The sequence below is a fragment of the Vombatus ursinus genome, unplaced genomic scaffold (assembly GCF_900497805.2).
Source record: "Vombatus ursinus unplaced genomic scaffold, bare-nosed wombat genome assembly UNPS02010639.1, whole genome shotgun sequence".
Classification (NCBI taxonomy): Eukaryota; Metazoa; Chordata; class Mammalia; order Diprotodontia; family Vombatidae; genus Vombatus; species Vombatus ursinus.
Genome location: NW_020950417.1, coordinates 1,521,377 through 1,540,350, shown reverse-complemented (window position 1 = coordinate 1,540,350; position 18,974 = coordinate 1,521,377). Strand labels below are relative to the sequence as shown.

Here is an 18,974-nt window from a genome sequence, read left to right as displayed (position 1 = left end):
CTTGTTTTTCCTTTGCTGAGCTTCCCGTCCCTGCCAAAGAGAGGCCAGGCCTTTGGGAAAGACAGGTCCAAAGCCTAGGTAAATGAGTTAGAGAAGATAGGAGCAAAGGACAGACACGACAGAGTCCTTTATTAGAAAATATATAAAAATCCCAGGGTTCCCAGACAGACCTTGTGGGGAGAGACACCCCAGAAGAGAATCCCGAAGGGGAAGGATCATGCCCTCCCCAAATGACACATTCCCCCAGGGGCCATAAATAAAATAAATATTCACAGGGGCCCAGGGAGGAGGGTCATACCTGAGCCCTCTTTTGGGGGTGGGAGGGTAAGGAGGGAGTAGGAGAACCCTAGGGCCCAAACCTACTCCTACCCTAGTGGCAGGGTACTCCCACAGAGGTGGAGAGTCAGTGTTATGTATAACACATCCAGGAATCACAGTCATGTGCCCTATCTTGGGGGACTCAAAAGTAGGGTCCTCCAGGGCTGTAGGAGCCCAGCTCCAGCACAGCAGAGGAACCCCCTTAGGCAGCAGTGAAAGGGGACCAGGAGAGGACACATTCCCTCTAATCTCAAATGAGAAGAGGGGTTGTCAGTGGGAACCAGTGTGGTTGGCAGGAGGCAGAGGACCAGGCCGTGGTGGGGGCCGGCGCTGTAGCATTTCATGACGAAAGGCCTGAGAGGAACCAGGTGGGAATTTGGGACCTGAGGGAGGCCGGGGGCCACGGGGATCAACCCCAATGTCTGCTGTAATATTGGTATAAAGTGGGCCCAATTCTCGAGCCAGTAGTCGGTATGTCAGTGAGTTCATTCCATCCTGTGTCCATGAACGTTGTGTCCGGATCAAGAGGTCAAACCTGGGGATCAGAATTTAAGAGCTAAGATACCTGAAGGATAACGGGAAAGAAAGTACCAAGCTGGAACTTCTTCAAACCTCTCTAACCCTCAGCCCCTACCTGTGAGGGTTTTCTTCATTTCCCTTATCTCCTCGGTGTTTCACCATCTTGTAGTGTCCCACAGAGATGGGTGGTCGAGAGATCTTCATCCCAGCTAAACGAACCCTGGTGGAGAACATGGTATTAGGAGGGTGCAGAGCTGCCAACCTATACTGTTGCTCAGTCTTTTTTTTCAGTCTTGTCTGACTCGATGACCCTATTTGGGATTTTCTTGACAGATACTGGCATTTCCTTCTCCAACTCATTTTACAGATGAAGAAACTAAGGCAAACAGGGTTAAGTGACTTGCCCAGGGTCACATAACTAGTAAGTGTCTGAGGCTGGGTTTGAGCTCAGGTTTTCCTGACTTCAGGCCTGGCACTCTATCTATGGCATCACTCGCTGCCTTGTCAGTTTATATAGGTCTGGGAATAGGGAGAAGAGACATCTGGGAATGGGAGAGCAGGCCAAGGAAAAGAAATGCTTATAACAGGTAACTGAAACTATTAAGTATTTCAGAGTTTCTGTTTATCCTTATCAAAAAGATAAACCTATGATCACGACCAGAAAACTAGAAAAAGGAATATGTGTTCTGAATGAATAAGAGGGAAGAAAACGATTGAAGCTCCACAGAAGCTAAGGTACTCCATGGGACTGGCAGGTATTACTGCTCAACCTCTTGCCCTCATTTCTAAAAGTCTCTCAGAAACCAGAAGTTGCCCTTGATGCCTGAAAAATGGCAGCTGGGAATACTGGGCTGGAAAAGAAAGGCAAAAGCCCAGGAACTAAAGAACCAATCAGAGGGCCTAAATTTTGGCACAGGTTGGAGCTATGAGGCACGTCCTGACTGTTGACCCAGATAAGGGAACTCCTTCAAGTTCAAGAGTAGAGCAAGGGTGACTAGTTAATAAAACAGTGACAGAATTCTGAACTCTGATCTTTGTCAACTGTTTGACAGGTGGCAGGGAGAAGGAGAAATCAATCCAGGGCAAGGAGCACATAATCACTAATACTCTCAAACTACATGTGACAAGGGAATAGATGACAGCAAAAGTGATGTGATTTTTAAAACAGGCAGTACGGTCTCTTTCTAAATAAACTGTAAAACCTTTTAAATAAAAAGACCCCTTTAGAATGTCCATCTTTGGAGTTTTCCAAACAGCTTATTTTAGCAAAAGGCAAGAGGGCTAGACTAAATGACCTTGAGGGTCCCTCTCTAACTCTAGAAGGATGTGGTTCAAAGCCAGCCAGAACTGGGGACACAAGGAGCAGAAAAAGGTGGTGAAGAAGCACAGTGGGAGTCACAGGGAATGAAGTGGGGGAGAGGTGACAGTCTAGGTAGGGGGGCAGCTAGGTGGAACAGCGGGATAGAGCACTGGGCCTGGAGTCAGGAGGACCTGAGTTCAAATCCAGCCTCAGACACATAACACTCACTAGCTGTATGACTCTGGGAAAGTCACTTAACCTCAACTGCCTTACCAAAAACAAAAAAAAAGAGTCTAGGTGGACTAGAAGCAAGCCAAGGGGGGTGGTGGTGGTGGGGGGTGATGGTGGTCTTAGGGATGTCCAGCGGTCACAGCCAATCTGACCTGGTGGCAATATCGTCATCTTCTCCGCCCCAACCCCAATACTCATTGGGGAAGCCATTCATCTTCAGGTACTGATCTGGAGTAAGAGCTGAGACCCCCCCAAAGTATTGGGGGTATGGGAGGCTAGAAGAAAGCACAGACACTCATAAAGCACTAAGGGAAAACATCTTTTGTCCAACCAAATCTATTTTTCTCTTCCCCTGGGTCCCTACCCCAATCCACAGCACTTCTAGACCCCCTCCCCTCCAACTCCCCAGTCATCATTAAAACACATACCTATATCCAAACTTGTTCATGGCAACAGCAACGTGTCTGGGCCCCCCAGGGTCACAGACATAAAGATTGTGATCATTTTCAGGAAGCAAGTCCACATCATGCAGAAACAGGCAATCCCACTCTTCATCACGAAGGGCCTCCCGAACCCCTACATTCAGCAGCTTTGCCCTGTTAAATGTTCCATTTCCAGCCTGAGAAACAATGGAAAGGCCTCATTGGGAATGGTTTTGAAGGGAGTGAAAATAGAACAAAGAAGGGCAATGAAAGGATATAATTACCCTGGGAAGGGTGATAAATGAAATGGGCCAGTAGTGGACATTGAGAAGCATTGTTTTATTCTCCCCTCTGGGAGTTTTATCTGATTAAATTTCATTGCCCTAATATAAAGCAGAACTAGGCGTACTGTATACATACTGACTACAATTTGGTAAAAAAAAGAAGTACTGGCACACACCACACATTGTTATTTGTTCAGTTATTTTTCAGTCATGTCTAACTTGTGACCTCATCTGGGGTTTTCTTGGCAAAGATATTGGAATGCTTTGCCATTTCCTTCTGCAGCTCATTTTATAGATGTGAAAATTGAGGCAAATAGGGTTAAATGACTTACCCAGGGTCACACAGCTGGAAAGTGTCTGAGGCCAGATCTGAACTCAAGATCGAGTCTTTCCTGACTTCAGACCTGGCACTGTGCCACCTAGCTGCCCCCAGCTGGCTGATACTATTTGACAGTGTAGGGAACTCACACTACCAAAGCAGATAAACAACTATTTGTCAGTTTAGAGTTTCAGAAAGTTTCTTGGGGGTCCTAAGAGGTTAAGAGATGTTCAAAGGGTCACCCAGTCACTGATGTATCAGAAATATTATCAAGGCATGGTCTCTATCCACTACATGACACTGCCTCTCAAATAAACACACAAGTAAAAGTAAATGCAAAACAGAAATAAAGCTGTGATGTCCTATTAAATGTTGCCTATATCAAGTATGGGGGAGGGTACCTGGTGGATGACATAGATGCCATAGGCAAGCTGCTGACGTTGCAGAAAAGGATGCAAGTGGTAGAGTAGCAGACGGAGATGGGGCTCCCGAGCCCGATGTGGCACAATGATGGCGGTTCGAGATCGAGGCTCACAGTCCCCTGGATGGTAACGGCCCCCTAGCTCTACTCGAGGGTTTCTCTCCAAAATCTGTGCCATTGATGGCACGGGGCTAAAGGACACTGACACAGGACCCACTGTTGGGAGAGGCATAGTAAGGTCAGGGAAGCTGACACCTCATCTGGCTTCGGGCCTAAAATTCCAGAAAGGTTCTGGAATCTCTGGCACCTGGAGAATCTTACAAACAGGACAGACAACCATCAAGCTGAGTTTGGCTCTTGAACCTAGAAGCTTCTTCTAATTTCTGATTTCCTCACTTACAAAATTCTCCTCTCTGACCAAAGGTACAGCTGGTCGTGAGAGCAAGTATGAAAGCAAATATGTTACTGGACAAATACTGAGACCTACAGACTCAGGATTACCTATGAAGGGAAAACTTTTTAGGTCTGGGGACATGGTAAACCCAAGAGGTGAGAAAGAGCAGGAAATGGAACACAATGAGTTCAACTAGTACTAAATTCCCATGCCACCCTCAGATCTCCTATTGGACCTCATCTTTATAGGTCATGCCCCCAGAGCCATTTCTCCATGCTAGTCAAACATGCTTCCTCCCCACTCCACAGTGCCCTTTGCCCTACTCTGTGCCTTCTTCCCTCTCAGCTCACCTAGGAGGGGAGAGCGCTCAGGGCAGTAGGGCAAAGCCTCTGGAGCCGCAGGAGCCCCTGGGGCAGGAGGGGCACCAGGCAGGCGGCTGAGGTTGGTATAGACATCATGGGGTCGTGAATAATCGAAGGTGGGGCCTGGGTCTCGACCAAACAGGGCACCAAGGCTACGGAAACCACCAAGGGACAGGTACATCATGACAGCCAGCTGGGAGCCCACAAGCAAGGCCAGTGTGCAAGGCCGATCTAGAATCCGACGAAACATCCTGGAGTGTGACTAGAAATGAGCAGAAAGAGATGGAGTCTGAGAAGAGGTAAAGAGGTGCAAAGGCAGGGGAAACTGTGGGAAACCAGGTGGGTCAAGGTGAAAATAACAGAGACAAAGTCAGCATCTGGGGGACAAGAAGCAGAGAAACAGGCTCAGGACAGAAAGTAAGAGGACACAGCAGGCAGAAAGAGGTGGTCAGAATAACAGGAATGGGAGCTAAAGTGAGTAGGGAAAACCCAAGTAAGGACAGAACCAGACCTCCATCCCTACTGAGTATGTCATAAAGTCAATTCCAGACAACTTAAGAGAGAAGTCACTGACATTCTGATGGAGAGGAAAGGACTCACCTGGACTCAGGCTGTCGCTTGAAGGGAAGTAGGGGGTCCAGGGGGCTCTGGAGGGGTAGGTCTGTGAGGCATCATCTAAAGTTGGGAATGTTGGAAAGAGGAGAAAGGAAAGTTCTCTCCATTTGTAGAGAGACAGTTTGGTGTCCTAAAATAAACAATGGACTTGGAGTTAGACCCGACTTCAAATCCAAGCTCAGATGCTTACTACCTGTATGACCCTGAGCTAAGTAAAGTCACTTCACTTAGAACCTCAGTTTCCTGACTTGTAATATGGGAATAATAATACTGATCCTACCTATTTCACAGAGTAGTTGTGCAGAAGCCTGAAAGTACTATATAAATGTGAACTATTATTAACATTACGATCCCAAGGGACAACCAGATTCTGCTCAGGAAAAGAAAAAACACAGGTCTTTAGCTTCCTTTAGGATTAAGGAAATAAGATTCTCAGAGCGGGGAGGGAGGGAAGATACTGGACTGGGAGCCACTTCATGTAGTTAAGAGAAGCCTATTTTCCAGGAGGTGAATGTAGCTAAAGGTAGATTGGAGGGGAGGGGATCAAGGAGAGATCCTAGATGCCTTAGGGAATTTGAGTCGGGGTTGCCCTAGAAGCCAAATCTCAGCCTTTAGGTTGGGACCTACAGAAGAGCTCACAAATACCTTCCCGCCCCCATCCCCAACAGAACACCAGTTTTGGAACCGAGGACTTGGGGTGCCCATTTGATGAACTTATGCCCTTAGGGAAAGTGCCCAGCTGGAAGGAGGGGGTTGAGGACGTGGCACAACCAGAACAACCAGAGCCCTGGAAGGGAAGGGCCCAAAGGGGCACAGCAACATCAGCTTCCCCGCCTCCTCCTGCCCCTCTCCCTGCCCCTCCCCCTCCCCAGCCTGGCAGGTGCCACCTGGGAGCCCGAGAGTGATCGGCAGCCCCGGGAGCCCGCTATGCTGGAGCAGTGGGGACGACTCTCACCCCGACCCACACGAAGGTTCGAGACGGGGAGCCATCTAGGGGAAAAGGGTGCGGGGCGGGGGGTGAAGGATGGGGGCCCGGCGCCCCAGCATCCGGGAGAAAGCGCCAGCTCACCTGGAGGGGGCGGACCCAGCGCGCGGTGGCGTCCGGGGAAGACCCCGAGCCTCCCCGCCCCCCCTCCGCAACTCCTCTTCCCCTCCATGACCCCTGCGGGCCCCCGTCTGCCTGCGAGCTGCTGACGATGCCCCCGCCTACGTCCCCTCCACCCCCAGGCCCGCGCTACCCACCCCCCACCCCCCGCCCCTGAGACCTGAGGGGCTTGTTCGCCCTCCGCTCCCCACCTCGAACCTGGGCCCAGGTTCCCTTCCTCGGCGCCACCAATGCCCGATACCTGGCCTTCTTTCATATCCCCCTCCACCGCCGCCCTAAGCGCCAGGAAAGAGCAGCCACCGCCATCTTGGAAAAGGGCTGGGGGTGGGGGGGCGGAGCTCGCCTTCCGGGGACCTGAGGCAGGGTGGGGAGGAGCCGGGGAGGGCAGGGCCTCGGGAGGGGCGGGGCCTGGAGGGAGGGGCGGAGCCTAGGAGACAGGCAGAGGCCGGGGAGGGCGGGGCCAGGAGGCAGTGGCTGAGCTCCGCTGGGTCCCACAAGAGTGGACTCCAGCACTTCCCAGGAAGGGGAATCCAAGAATAAGAATTGCTTTGGAGGGCATCATCCCATGAGAAAACTCAAAAGGATCCTCTCTCGGGAAGGGCAAATTCTCTCCCTGTGGACACCTGGCAGAATTGTAGATTAAGAAGGCACTGGCTTATAAAGGGAGTTGGGAGTAAGCATTTCTTCAGCGCCGATTATGTGCCAGTCACTGGGTGAAGGACCTTAAAAATATCTCATTTGATCCTCACAACCACATTTCGAGAGTAGGTGGTGTTATTAAGCTCATTTGCCAGTTGAGGAAACTGAAGTGAACAGAAGTTTGGCGATGTAAAGCTAATAAGTGAAGCTAGAGTTGAATTTAGGTCTTCCTGACTCTAGCCAGCGCTGTGCCACCCAGCTGTTTGAGACTAGCAGTGCTCAAACTTTTTGGTCTCAGGATTCTTTTGCACTCTTAAAAAGTATTGATGACCCTAAAGGGCTTTTGTTCATGTGTGTGTTATATCTATTGATATTACACGTTAGAAATTAAAATGTCTTAGTATTATGATGAATACTTTTGACGTTTTAGATCTGTGAAAGGGTCCCCAGGGTTCCCCAGATCCAACTTTGAGAACTACTGACTTAGACATAAATAAATAAGACATCATAAAAAAATTAAAGGATATTAAGGAAGAAATTAGCATTCAGATCTAGGGATAGGGTAAGAGTTCATGACCAAACAAGGGATAAAGAGGCTCACAGAAGATCAAACATAATTTAGATTGTATAAAATTTAAAAAGTATTTGCACAAACAAAATCAATGCAACTGAATTTAGAAATATGTTGCCCAGAAGCCAGCTTAACCTGTCTTCTTGTATTGCCATATTTTCCAGAAACACTGGACCCAGAGTATACAAGACATCTTGAACAAGTTAAAGATGAAGCACCCCACTCCCCTTGAGCAGGCATCATTTGTTATTTGCACCCTTAGCTGGACTCTTGGTGTGTCCTTGAAGACCAAACCAGCTACAAGACAGGTACTAGTCAGTGTACATCAGACTGATAAACTGTTTGTGCAGCTGAGACCCTTGTAGATAAGAGATCATTATATCCTCATAGTCTAGTAGATCCCAAGGGAAAAGAATGATACTGTTGCCATCCTCCTTACTCCTGTTCCCCCTCCTTTTCTGCTCCCTTCCACCTTCCATACCATTCCCATTTGGGAGGGAATTGCCCTCTACTCATCCATGAGACTTCCCCTTTCTGTAACTTATAATATTCAAGGTTCTGCCTGGATTGTGAACTCCTTTGTAGGCGTTCCATGTGCATGTTCATTTCTCTTGTAAGAAATCCAGTTGCAACACATGTCTCATGGACTTATGATATATGTATGTATATATATATGTATCTTTGGTTCACAATAGTTGGTGGCAGCAGTGGGATATGATGAGAGAAAGTGATTTAGATGGGCCAGAGGCTTCAGATGCAGGGCTGGGTACCAGCATGAAGCCCTTTGTGTCCCACCTGTCTCTGATTTCTGGCTTGGTAAGGACCACCTCTCCACTCATATCTTGGACTCATGTCTTTTTTGGTTGAGTTCACTATAAAAAGAGAAATTAGATGTCTGAGGCTAAGGGGAGAAAGGTAAGGCACTTTTTTTTTTTTTTGAGAGTATCCCAGCCAAGGCAGATTTTAAATCCAGTCCAGATTCTGGTGTTAGGAAACAGATAACTGGGAAAAATCTTTGTAGTAAATTTCTCTGACAAAGGTCTCATTTCCAAGATATATAAAGAACTTGTTAAAATTTATAAGAATAAGAGCCATTTCCCAATTGATAAATGGTCAAAAGACATGAGCAAGCAGTTTTTGATTATGAGGTTTTTATGTTATTATACATGGTCAATTTTTGGGTAGGTGACATGGACTGCTGAGAAAAAGATATATTCCTTTCTATCTCCATTAAGTTTTCTCCAGAGTCTGTCATATCTAACTTTTCTAAAATCCTGTTCACTTCCTTAACTTCTTTCTTGTTTATTTTGTGATTAGATTTACCTAGTTCTGAGAGGAGGAGGTTGAGGTCCCCCATTAGTATAATTTTACTATCTATTTCCTCCTATAACTCATTTAACTTCTCCTTTAGAAACTTGGATGCTATACCATTCAGTGCATATATGTTTAGTATTGATATTACTTCACTGTCTGTGGTACCTTATAGCAAGATGTAGTTTCCTTCCTTTGTCTCTTTTAATTAGATCTATTTTTGCATTTACTTTGTCTGAGATCATGATTGCTACCTCTGCTTTTTTTACTTCAGCTGAAGCATAATATATTTTGCTCCAGTCTTTTACCTTTACTCTGTGTGTGTGTGTGTCTGCTTCAAATGTGTTTCTTGTAAACAACATATTGTAGGATTTTGGTTTTTAATCTACTCTGTTATCCACTTTCATTTTATGGGAGAGTTCATCCCATTTACATCCACATTATGATTACTGTGTATTTCTCTCCATCCTATTTTCCCCCTGTTTATACTATCTCTCTCTCTCCTTTCACCCTGTCCCTCCTTACTAGTGTTTTTGCTTCTGACCGCCACCTCCCTCAATCTGCCCTCTCTTCTATCAGCCCTTTTCCCCTGTTCCTTTCCCCTTCCCCTCCTACTTCCCTATAGGGTAAGAAAAATTTCTATACCCAATTGAGTGTGTATGTTATTCCTTCTTTGAGCCAAATCTGATGAGAGCAAGTTTCAAACAATGCTCTCCCCCTCCCTTTCTCTGCTGTAATAGGTCTTTCACACCTCTTCATGTGATGTAATTTACCCCATTCTGCTTCCCCCTTTCCTCTTCTCCCAATACAATCCTTTTTTCCACCCCTTAAATTTTTTTATGTCATCATATCAAAGTCAACTTATACCCACATCCTTTGTCTGTGTGTATTCCTTCTAACTGCCCTAATAGAGACACATTTCTTAAGAGTTACAATATTATCTTTCTATGTAAGATATAAACAGTTTAACCTTATTGAATAGCATGGTTTTTTTCTTTCCTTTTGACCTTTTTATGCTTCCCTTGAGTCTTGTGTTTAAAGATCAAATTTTCTGTTCAGCTCTGGTCTTTTCATCAGGAAAGTTTAAAAGTACCCTATTTCACTGAACATCCATTTCCCCTTCCAAGCAGGGATTTTTGTTTTCTTTTAAAAAAAAAAATGCTTTATTGGGGCAGCTAGGTGGCGCAGTGGATAGAGCACCAGCCCTGGATTCAAGAGGACCTGAATTCAAATCCGGCCTCAGACACATAACACTTACTAGCTATGTGACCCTGGGCAAGTCACTTAACCCCATTGCCTAGCCAAAAAAAATTTTTTATTAATTTATTTTGATTTATCAACAATCACTTCCATAAGCTTTTGAGTTTTAAATTTTTTCCCCCTCCCTCCCCTTTCCCTCTTCAAGATGGAGCACAATCTGATAGAGGTTATACATATACATTCCTATTAAACATATTTTCACATTAGTCATGTTGTAAGGAAGAATTAGAACCAATAGGAGGAACCACAAGAAAGAGGAAACAAAATAAAACAGAAGAAAAAAATAGCAAATAGTATGTTTTGATCTGCATTCAAACTCTGTAGTTCCTTCTTTGGATGTGGATAGCATTTTTCCATCATGAGACTTTTGGAGATGTCTTAGATTCTTGCATTGCTGAGAAGTGCTAAGTCTATCAAAGTTAGTCATCACACAACATATCTGTTACTGTATACAGTGTTCTCCTGGTTCTGCTCACTTCACTCAGCATCAGTCCATACAAGTCTTTCCAGGTTTTTCTGAAGCCCTAAACAGGCAGTTTTTAAAGGATGAAATCCAAGCTATCAAAAGCCATATTAAAAAAAATGCTCCAAATAACTAATAAGTAGAGAATAGTAAATTAAAACAACTCTGAAGTTCTACCTCTTACCTAACAGGTTGACAAAAGTGATAAAAAATAAAGACAAATGTTTGAGGAAAATCATACACAGTATTGCACTGTTGGTGGAGCTAGGAATTGGTCTAGCCAGTATGGAAAACAATTTCTAACTGAGTCCAAAAAGTTACTAAACTTTGACCTGGCATACTACTACTAGGCCTATACCCCAAATAGATCAAAAAAAGGAGGAAAGGACCCATATGTACAAAAAATATTTACAGCAGCTGTTTTTGTGGTGGCAAACAACTGGAAACTAAGCTGTTACTTGTTAATTGGGGAATAGCTGAAGAAATTGTAGCATATGCGTAAAATGGAATATTATTATGCTATAAGAAATTTTGTTATTCAGTTGTTTTTCAGTCATGTCTGACTCTTCATGAGCCCATTTGGGGTCTTGGCAAAGATACTGGAATGATTTTCCATTTACTTCTCCAGCTCATTTTGTTGTTTTCTAGTCATTCAGTTGTGTTGAACTCTTCATGACCTCATGGACCATAACACACCAGGCCAGGGGTGGGGAGCTTATGGCCTTGAGGCCACACGTGGCCCTCTAGGTCCTCACGTGCGGCCCTTTGACTGAATCCAAACTTCACAGAACAAATCCCCTTGTAAAAGGATTTGTTCTGTTCAACTTGGACTCAGTCCAAAGGCTGCACCCCAGGACCTAGAAGGCCACATGTGGCCTCAAGGCTACAGGTTCTCCACCCCTGCACCAGGCCCTTCTATCCTCCATTAACTCTCATGTTCGTTGTTTTCATGATACTATCTATCCATCTCATCCTTACCTGTCCCCTTCTCCTTCTGCCTTCAATCTTTCCCAACATCAGGGTCTTTTCCAACAAGTCTTGTCTTCTCATTATGTGGCCAAAGTATTTAAGCTTCAGTTTCAGTATCTGACTTTCCAGTGAATAACCTGAATTAATTTCATTAAGTATTGACGGATTTGATCTCCTTGATACCCAAGGGGCTCTCAAAAGTCTCCTCCTGCATTCAGTTTTCCTTATAGTCCAACTCTCATAGCCATACAGGTTATGGTTGTGTTGTGTTCTGGTTGCTGCATTATAAGGGAAGCTGAGCACTGCAGAATCGTGGTGCTGGAGGAGGAGGAGAGGGGAGCTGGACCTAGCTAGCTGTGTCGCCGTTCAGGCAGTTCAGACTATTCACAGGTGGTGGTTTGTCCTTCCTTCTTGAAGAGGATCACAACTTTAGGGAGATAGTGAGATCCTCTCCCCTCCCCTCCCTTGCCATCCCCTCCTTCCCCCCACCCCAGAATGGATTGGACAACAATAAGTCCCTGCCCAACCTCCACTTAATGGCTATTTTTTGGGTCTTCCAGGCTCAGAGAGAATGTAAATAGTAACTGTTTCTCTTTTGGCCAGCAACCCCGAGGGGTTCTTCCCCTCCCAGTTTGATTTTTTTTTAAAGTCTATTTATTAAATTTAATGATCCCTGGACTCACTTCTTAAAGAGGCCTATTCACTGAATGGGTGTTGCTTCACTCAAAATGAGAACCTAGATAGAACTTAGCTTAACAGGGCCAAGGTCTCCCACTGCATCCTGGGCAGTGTCCAGTCATCCTGATCCATATCTGGCCACTGGACCCAGATGGCTCTGGAGGAGAAAGTGAGGCTGGTGACTTTGCATAGTCTTCCCTCACTCAAATCAAAGTCAGTTGCAAGTCATGTCATCATCTCCCTGATGTCATGGTCCTCATAGCTTTGTCTGTACAGATTTTTGTTGGCAAGGTGATGTCTCTACTTTTTAGTGTGCTGTCCAGATTTGCCATAGCTTTTTTTCCAAGGAGCAAGCATCCTTTAATTTCATAGCTCCAGTTGCCGTGTACAAAGATCTTTGAACCCAAGAATATAAAATCTGACACTGCTTCCATTTCTTCTTCCTCTATTTGCCAGGAAATGATGGGACCAGTTGCCAAGATCTTTTTTTCCTTTAATGTTACGCTTCATGCCAGCTTTTACTCTCTCCTCTTTCACCTTCATCAAGAGGCTTATTTCCTCCTCAGTTTCTGCCATCAGTGTTATATCTGAGATTGTTGATATTTCTCCTGGCAACCTTAATTCCAGCTTTTGAGTCCTCCAGCCTGGCGTTTCTCATGACGTACTCTGCATATAAGTTAAATAAGTAAGGTGACGATATACAGCCTTGTTGTACTCCTTTTCCCTTCTTAAACCAATCGGTTGTTCTTTGTTCAATTCTAACTGTTGCTTTGTGGCCTGCATGCAGTTTTCTCAGGTGACAAGTAAGATGATCTGGTACTCCCATCTCTTTGAGAACTTGACATATTTTCTTGCGACGCACATAGTCAAGGGCTTTAGTGTAGTCAATGAAGCAGAAGTAGATGTTTTTTTCTGGAACTCCCTTGCTTTCTCCATAATCCAGCAAAGGCTGTTTGGTCTCTAGTTTCTCTGCCTCTTTTAAAACAAATCTGCTTTTCTGGTAATTCTCGGTTCACATATTGCCAAAGCCTAGCTTGAAGAATCTTAAGCATAGCATTGCTGGCATGTGAAATGAGTGCAATTGTTTGGTAATTTGAACATTCTTTGGTATTGCTTTTCTTTAGGATTGAGCTATAAAGTATCTTTTTCAATCCATTGGCCACTGATGAGTCTTCCAAATTTGTTGGCATATTGAGTGCAGCTCTCTAATAGCATCATCTTTTAAGGTTTTAAATAGTTCGCTGGAATTCCACTACCTCCATTAGCTTTAATGTTAGCAATGCCTCCTAAGGCCCATTTTACTTCATTCTCCAGGATGTCTGACTCCAGATCAGTAACCACATCATTATGGTTATTGATGATGTTAAGATCTTTCTTGTATAGTTCTTTTGTGTATTCTTGCCACCACTTTTTTAGTCTTTTCTGTTTCTATTAAATCCCTACCATTTTTTTCATGCCCATTTTTTGCATGAAACTTTCCCTTTATATCTCTAATTTTCTTGAAGAGATATCTTGTCTTTCCTATTCTGTTGTTTTCTTTTATATATTTGCATCACTCATTTCAGAAAACATTCTTATCTCCCCTTGCTATTCTCTCGAATTCTGCATTCAGTTGGTTATATATTTTCCTTTCTCTTTTACAACTTATTTTCCTTCTTTCTTCAGTTATTTGTAAAACTTCATCAGATAGCTTTTTGCTTTCTTGCTCTTTTTCTTTGGAATGTTTTTTATTACTGCCTCCTATACAATATTGTGAACCTCTATCCTAGTTCTTCAGGAACTCTATCTATTAGAGTTAATCCCTTAAACCTATTTATTGCCACTACTTCATATTTATAAGGGATGTCATTTAGGTCATACCTGTATGGTCTGATGGTTTTCCCTACTTTACTCAATTTAAGTCTGAATTTTGCAATAAGAAGCTCATGATCTGAGCCATAGTCAACTCCATATCTTGTTTTAACTGATTATATAGAGCTTTTCCACCCTTGTCTGCAAAGTGCATAATCAATATGATTTCTATATTGACCACCTGATGATGTCCATGTGTAGAGGCACTTTTGGGTTATTGAAAAAGAGGGTTCATGTGACCAGCAAGTTATCTTGACAAAACTCTATTAGTCTCTGCCCTGCTTCGTTTTGTACTCCAAGGCCAAACTTGCCAGTTATCCTAATTATCTTTTGACTTCCTACTTTAGCATTCCAATCCCCTGTGATGATTGTGATATTTGGGGAGGGGAGGAAACTGAGGCAAACAGGATTAAGTGACTTGCCCATTAGTGTTTGATAACCCCAAGGATCCAAACTCTTGGGACAAGAATTTATTATTTGACAAAAACTACTGGGAGAACTGAAAAGCAGTATGGCAGAAACCAGGCATAGACCAACATCTCACATTGTATACCAAGATAAGCTTAAAATGGATACATGATTTAGACAAAAAAAGTAATATCATAAATAAATTAGAGAAGCCTGGAAAAAAATTACCTGTCAGGTCTATGGATAAGGGAAGAGCTCATGACCTACCGAGAGATAGAAAGGATCATGGGAGGTAAAATGGATATTTACTACATTAAATTAGAAAAGTTTTGCACAAACACCAATACAGCCAAAATTAGAAGGAAAATAGGAAACTGGGAGGAGGGATTGTTTTTATAGGAAGTTTCCCTGATAAAGGTATCATTTCTCAAATATATAGGGAAATGAGCCCAATTTCTATAAATAAGAGCCATCCCCCTATTGATAAAATGGTAAAAGTATATAAACAGGTAGTTTTCAGAAGAAGTTAAAGGTCTCAATAGTCATGTGAAAACATACTCTAAATCACTATTGATTAGAGAAATGCAAATTAAAACAACTCTGAGGGACTACCTCACTTCTCTCAGCTTGGCTAACATGATAGAAAAGGAAAATGATGGAGGGGGTGTGGAAAAATAGATACACTAATGCACTTGGTGGAATAGTGACCATTCTGGAGAACAATTTGGAACTATGCCCAAAGGGTTATGAAATTGTGCATACTCTTTGATCCAGCAATACCATTACTAGGTCTGTACCCCCAAAGAAATCAAAGAAAAAGGAAAAGGACCCAACTATACAAAAATATAGCTCTTTTTGTGGCGGCAAAGAATTGGAAACTAAGGAGATGTCCGTCACCTGGGGAATGATTGAATGAACTGTGGTATGTGATTGTGATGGAATATTATTGTGCTGTAAGAAATGAGGAGGATAGTTTCAGAAAAACCAGAGACTTATATGAACTGATGCAAGTGAAGTGAGCAGACCTACATTGTACATGGTAACATCAACATTGTAATGGTAATCAACTGTGGAAGATTTAGCTACTCTGACCCATGACAATTCCAAAGGACTCATGATGAAAAATCCTCCATTTCCAGAGAGAAAACTAATGAACTCTGAGTGAAGATTGAAGCATGTTTCTTCACTTTATGTTTCTTGTTTGTTTGCAACATGGCTAATATGGAAATGTGTTGTATGAATGATATGTATGGTATCTCTTGCCTTCTTGATGGGTGGGGGAAGGTAGAGGAAGGGAAAAAATTTGGAACTAAAATTTTAAAAATTTTCTAAAATCAAACAATTCCTACTCAGAAAGAGCTTATGTTATAGTGGGGGAGACAGCAAGTACAAATGAAAAGGTATACAGAATAAAAATTAAGTAAATACATACAAATATATATAAAGGAGCTAAATATACTTTGGGAAGGAGAGCACATGCAGAAGATAGTTCTTGAACTTCTTCTTGAGGGAGGAGAACTATATTTATAGTGTGGGATACTACTTTAATCAGATTTTTTTTTTCCTAAGATGCCTCTGGATTTCTTGCCTCTTTGTTTTCCATATAAAACTTCATTATAATGTTATCCAGTTCTATCAAATCTTTTGAGGTTTTGATAGGTATCTCATTAACTATGCAAATTAATTTGAGGAAGATAGTCATTTTTGCCATACCAATCTGACCAATCTATGAACACCAAATGTTGTTAAAGTTGTCATTTTATTTGAGTTATTAACATTTTAAAGTCGTCTTTAAGTAAAGGGGTTTTGTTGCTATTGCAAATGAGATTTATGAGGTCATCTTGGTCATTATTGTTAGTAAATGAGAATGTGACTTATTTTGTGGATTTATACCTGCAACATTGCTAAACTCAATTACTGTCTCCATTAATTTTCTGGTTGAGATAGTTGCATTTTCTAGAAATGTGATATATGCAAATAATATCATCAGCATTTCCAATGTTATTGGCACTATTAGCTTTTTCCTGTCTCATTGCAATTGTTAGAATTTCCAACACTACTCCAAATAAAAGTGATACAAATGGGCATTCTTGTTACTTGCTAGTTTTTTAATGAGAATGCTTCTAATATTTCTACATTGCATGTTATTTTAGCTCTTGACTTAAGGTTGTTGTTCAGTTGTGTCTGACTCTTCCTGATCTCATTTCTTGGCAAAGACACTGGAGTGCTTTGCCATTTCCTTCTTCAGCTCATTTTACAGATGAGGAAACTAAGGCAAACAGAGTTAAGTGACTTGCCCAAGGTCACAGAGCTAGTAAGTATCTGAGGTCACATTTGAACTCAGGAAGATGAATCTTTCTAACTCCAGGCCCAGCACTTCATCCACTGTACCACCTAGCTGCCCTTGACTTAAGGTACATACTTTATATGATGTTTTTTAAAATCTCCCTATTTCTGTCTTTTTTTTTTATTCCATAAAGAAGTGATGAATTTTATCAAAAGCTTTGTCTACGTCTATTAATAAAATAATGACATTTTCTGAAAAGCAAAACAAAACAAACCAATCCTTCCACCCTGCCTCCCTCCCCGTCGCTGCAAATCTGCAAAGCTGGTCAGGTTGGTTTTCTGAGTCCTGAGGGTTTTCCCTCACGATAGGGAAGGGCGAGTGTGCATGCCTCTGAGAGATTTCCCCTCTGTCCAGACAGTAGATGGCGCTAAAGAGTAAGGCAGCCTTTCCTTAGAGGTCTTCTCAAACAGTCCAATCACCCTAATGAATTGCAGGGCCTGTGGGTATCTATTTGGGTGTTAGCTCAAGGCTGCTGTTGCCACTGCTAACTTAGCCTTTCTCCCCTCTGCTTCTCTGCTTCTCTTAATGACTTCTCAGCTCTGTCTGCTTGTGTCTTCTCGTTTCTGTATGCAGCTTCTAACGGTGGTGACCACCTTCTAATTCCACAGGTCCACCATCTCTCCCACCTTCAATCAGGATCTCCAATTTAGGTTAAAAAACCCCAAATCCATTTTTTGTCAGATTTGACACAAATAGTCAATATACAATTGTATCATAGTTCCTAAACTGTTCTTTGAGTCTGAGTTTCCCAGGGATTAAACTTTAAAGTACTAAAAAATCTCATATGTAATTAGATGCTAGGAAACAATGCTCTATATAGTCAGTCAGTAAACAGTTATTAAGTACCTGCTACATTCCTGGCAATGTGCTAAGAGCTAGGGATAAAAAGAAAGGTAAAAGACAGTCTCTGCTCTAAAGCATCTCACATTCTAATGGAGAAGATAAGATGTACAAACTTATGAACAAACAAGCTATTTACAGAATAGTTTAGAAGTAATTAACAGAAGAAAGGCACTAGAAATAGGAAGGATGGGAAAGGCTTCCTGTATGTAACTAGGCTTATCTGGGCATGCCCAGAATTCTTGACATGGAGACCGTAAGGGGCCTTTGGATCATGCCCACTCTGCATCCCCTACTATGTGGATGTGATGGGGTGGTGGGGCCTGGAACCCAAAAGACGAAGATCATATCTCTGAAAGTAGCCCAGAATCCCAGCAAGGTCCCCACACCCCATTCCTGTGAGAAAAATTTCTCCCTGTTGCAGAGACACACACACACACACACACACACACACACACACAGAGTTGACCCTGTAATTCCTCAGATAAAAGCTATCAGCACTAGCATGGGGATGCCTGCCCAAGGACCATGCTCTGACAACCCTTCTATCTTGTCTTTTCAACAAAGCTATCTCTGCTGACTCCCTGAGTTTTCCCATACATTCCAGCAGCCCAGCACCCAGACTACTTGCATATGCTGACCACTCCTTAATTCCACCTCGAATCACCTAATCAGCTTACTTGACACACATTCGCTTTACTTTTTCTATATAAGCTTTAGCTTCATCCCCTATTAAGCTGCAAGTTCCCTAAAGAACTTCAATGGCTTTTACTGGTGTCACAATAAACTTTGCCATTTGAATGGAAGGCTGTTTGAATGCATGAATTCATTCCAGGCTATGCTGCCCTGTACTCTGACATTTAGGGGGTCTGAAGAGAGGGAGCCCAATTGGGTAATTGCAATGATAGAAGCATGAAGGGATGAGGGCTTAGAATACGATGAATATAACATATAAGGGAAGATTGACAGGATTTAGTGGCAGTTATAAGGAATAACAGGGAGGGAGAAACAAAATAACTCCAAAGAATTGAATCTGGGATGCCATTGATTGAAATGGGGAATTAGAGAAGACCTGGTTGGAGGTGGTGAGAAATGATGAAGCCGTGAAATAATACTTACTAGTTCTGCTGCCTAGGTTCACTTTCAATGCTGGAGGTGGGGATAACTCTAGAGAAAGAGGAATCCTGAGAATCATCAAGCATTAGCCTGATTTCCTGAGAAATTAATTTGCTCATTATGTGCTTGACTAGAGTATAGGAGGTCAGAAGTATTTCATCATCCTTAGATGATTCACTTCTGGTGATTCATGTGGAGACAAAAATATTGCTATTAGAAAACTGAAAAGGG

The 18,974-nt window shown here is 43.0% G+C and overlaps 1 protein-coding gene and 1 long non-coding RNA gene across 7 annotated transcripts in view; one reads left to right on the top strand and one right to left on the bottom strand.

The window, feature by feature from the left end:
* Positions 1–104: 104 nt before the first annotated feature.
* Positions 105–6,617, bottom strand: B4GALT3 (beta-1,4-galactosyltransferase 3). 6 transcript variants are annotated; one of them, XM_027854822.1, is made up of 8 exons: positions 6,532–6,617; positions 5,171–5,315; positions 4,559–4,832; positions 3,795–4,030; positions 2,797–2,987; positions 2,521–2,643; positions 953–1,057; positions 105–853 (listed from the first exon to the last, which is right to left on the bottom strand). In XM_027854822.1, the coding sequence occupies exons 3-8, from the start codon at positions 4,818–4,820 to the stop codon at positions 589–591; spliced, it is 1,182 nt and encodes a 393-aa protein (XP_027710623.1). In that variant the 5' UTR covers positions 4,821–4,832; positions 5,171–5,315; positions 6,532–6,617; the 3' UTR covers positions 105–588. The 6 variants fall into 6 exon arrangements, with proteins under 6 accessions (XP_027710623.1, XP_027710627.1, XP_027710625.1 ...); XM_027854826.1 differs by having other exon boundaries at positions 5,171–5,245; positions 6,532–6,614; XM_027854824.1 differs by having other exon boundaries at positions 6,482–6,608.
* Positions 6,069–18,974, top strand: part of LOC114037846 — a 25,255-nt gene continuing 12,349 nt past the window's right edge. Inside the window, exons 1-2 of the long non-coding RNA XR_003568518.1 lie at positions 6,069–6,156; positions 7,665–7,808. This is a non-coding gene — a long non-coding RNA (uncharacterized LOC114037846). The remainder of the gene's footprint in view (positions 6,157–7,664; positions 7,809–18,974) is intronic.

Coding starts and splice junctions, on each gene's coding strand:
- B4GALT3 (XM_027854822.1), bottom strand. CDS start 4,820: ATGTTTCGTCGGATTCTAGATCGGCCTTGCACACTGGCCTTGCTTGTG. Junction 1,058..2,520: donor GATGACGATATTGCCACCAG/GTCAGATTGGCT, acceptor GTTCTCCACCAG/GGTTCGTTTAGCTGGGATGA. Junction 854..952: donor AATGAAGAAAACCCTCACAG/GTAGGGGCTGAG, acceptor TCTGATCCCCAG/GTTTGACCTCTTGATCCGGA.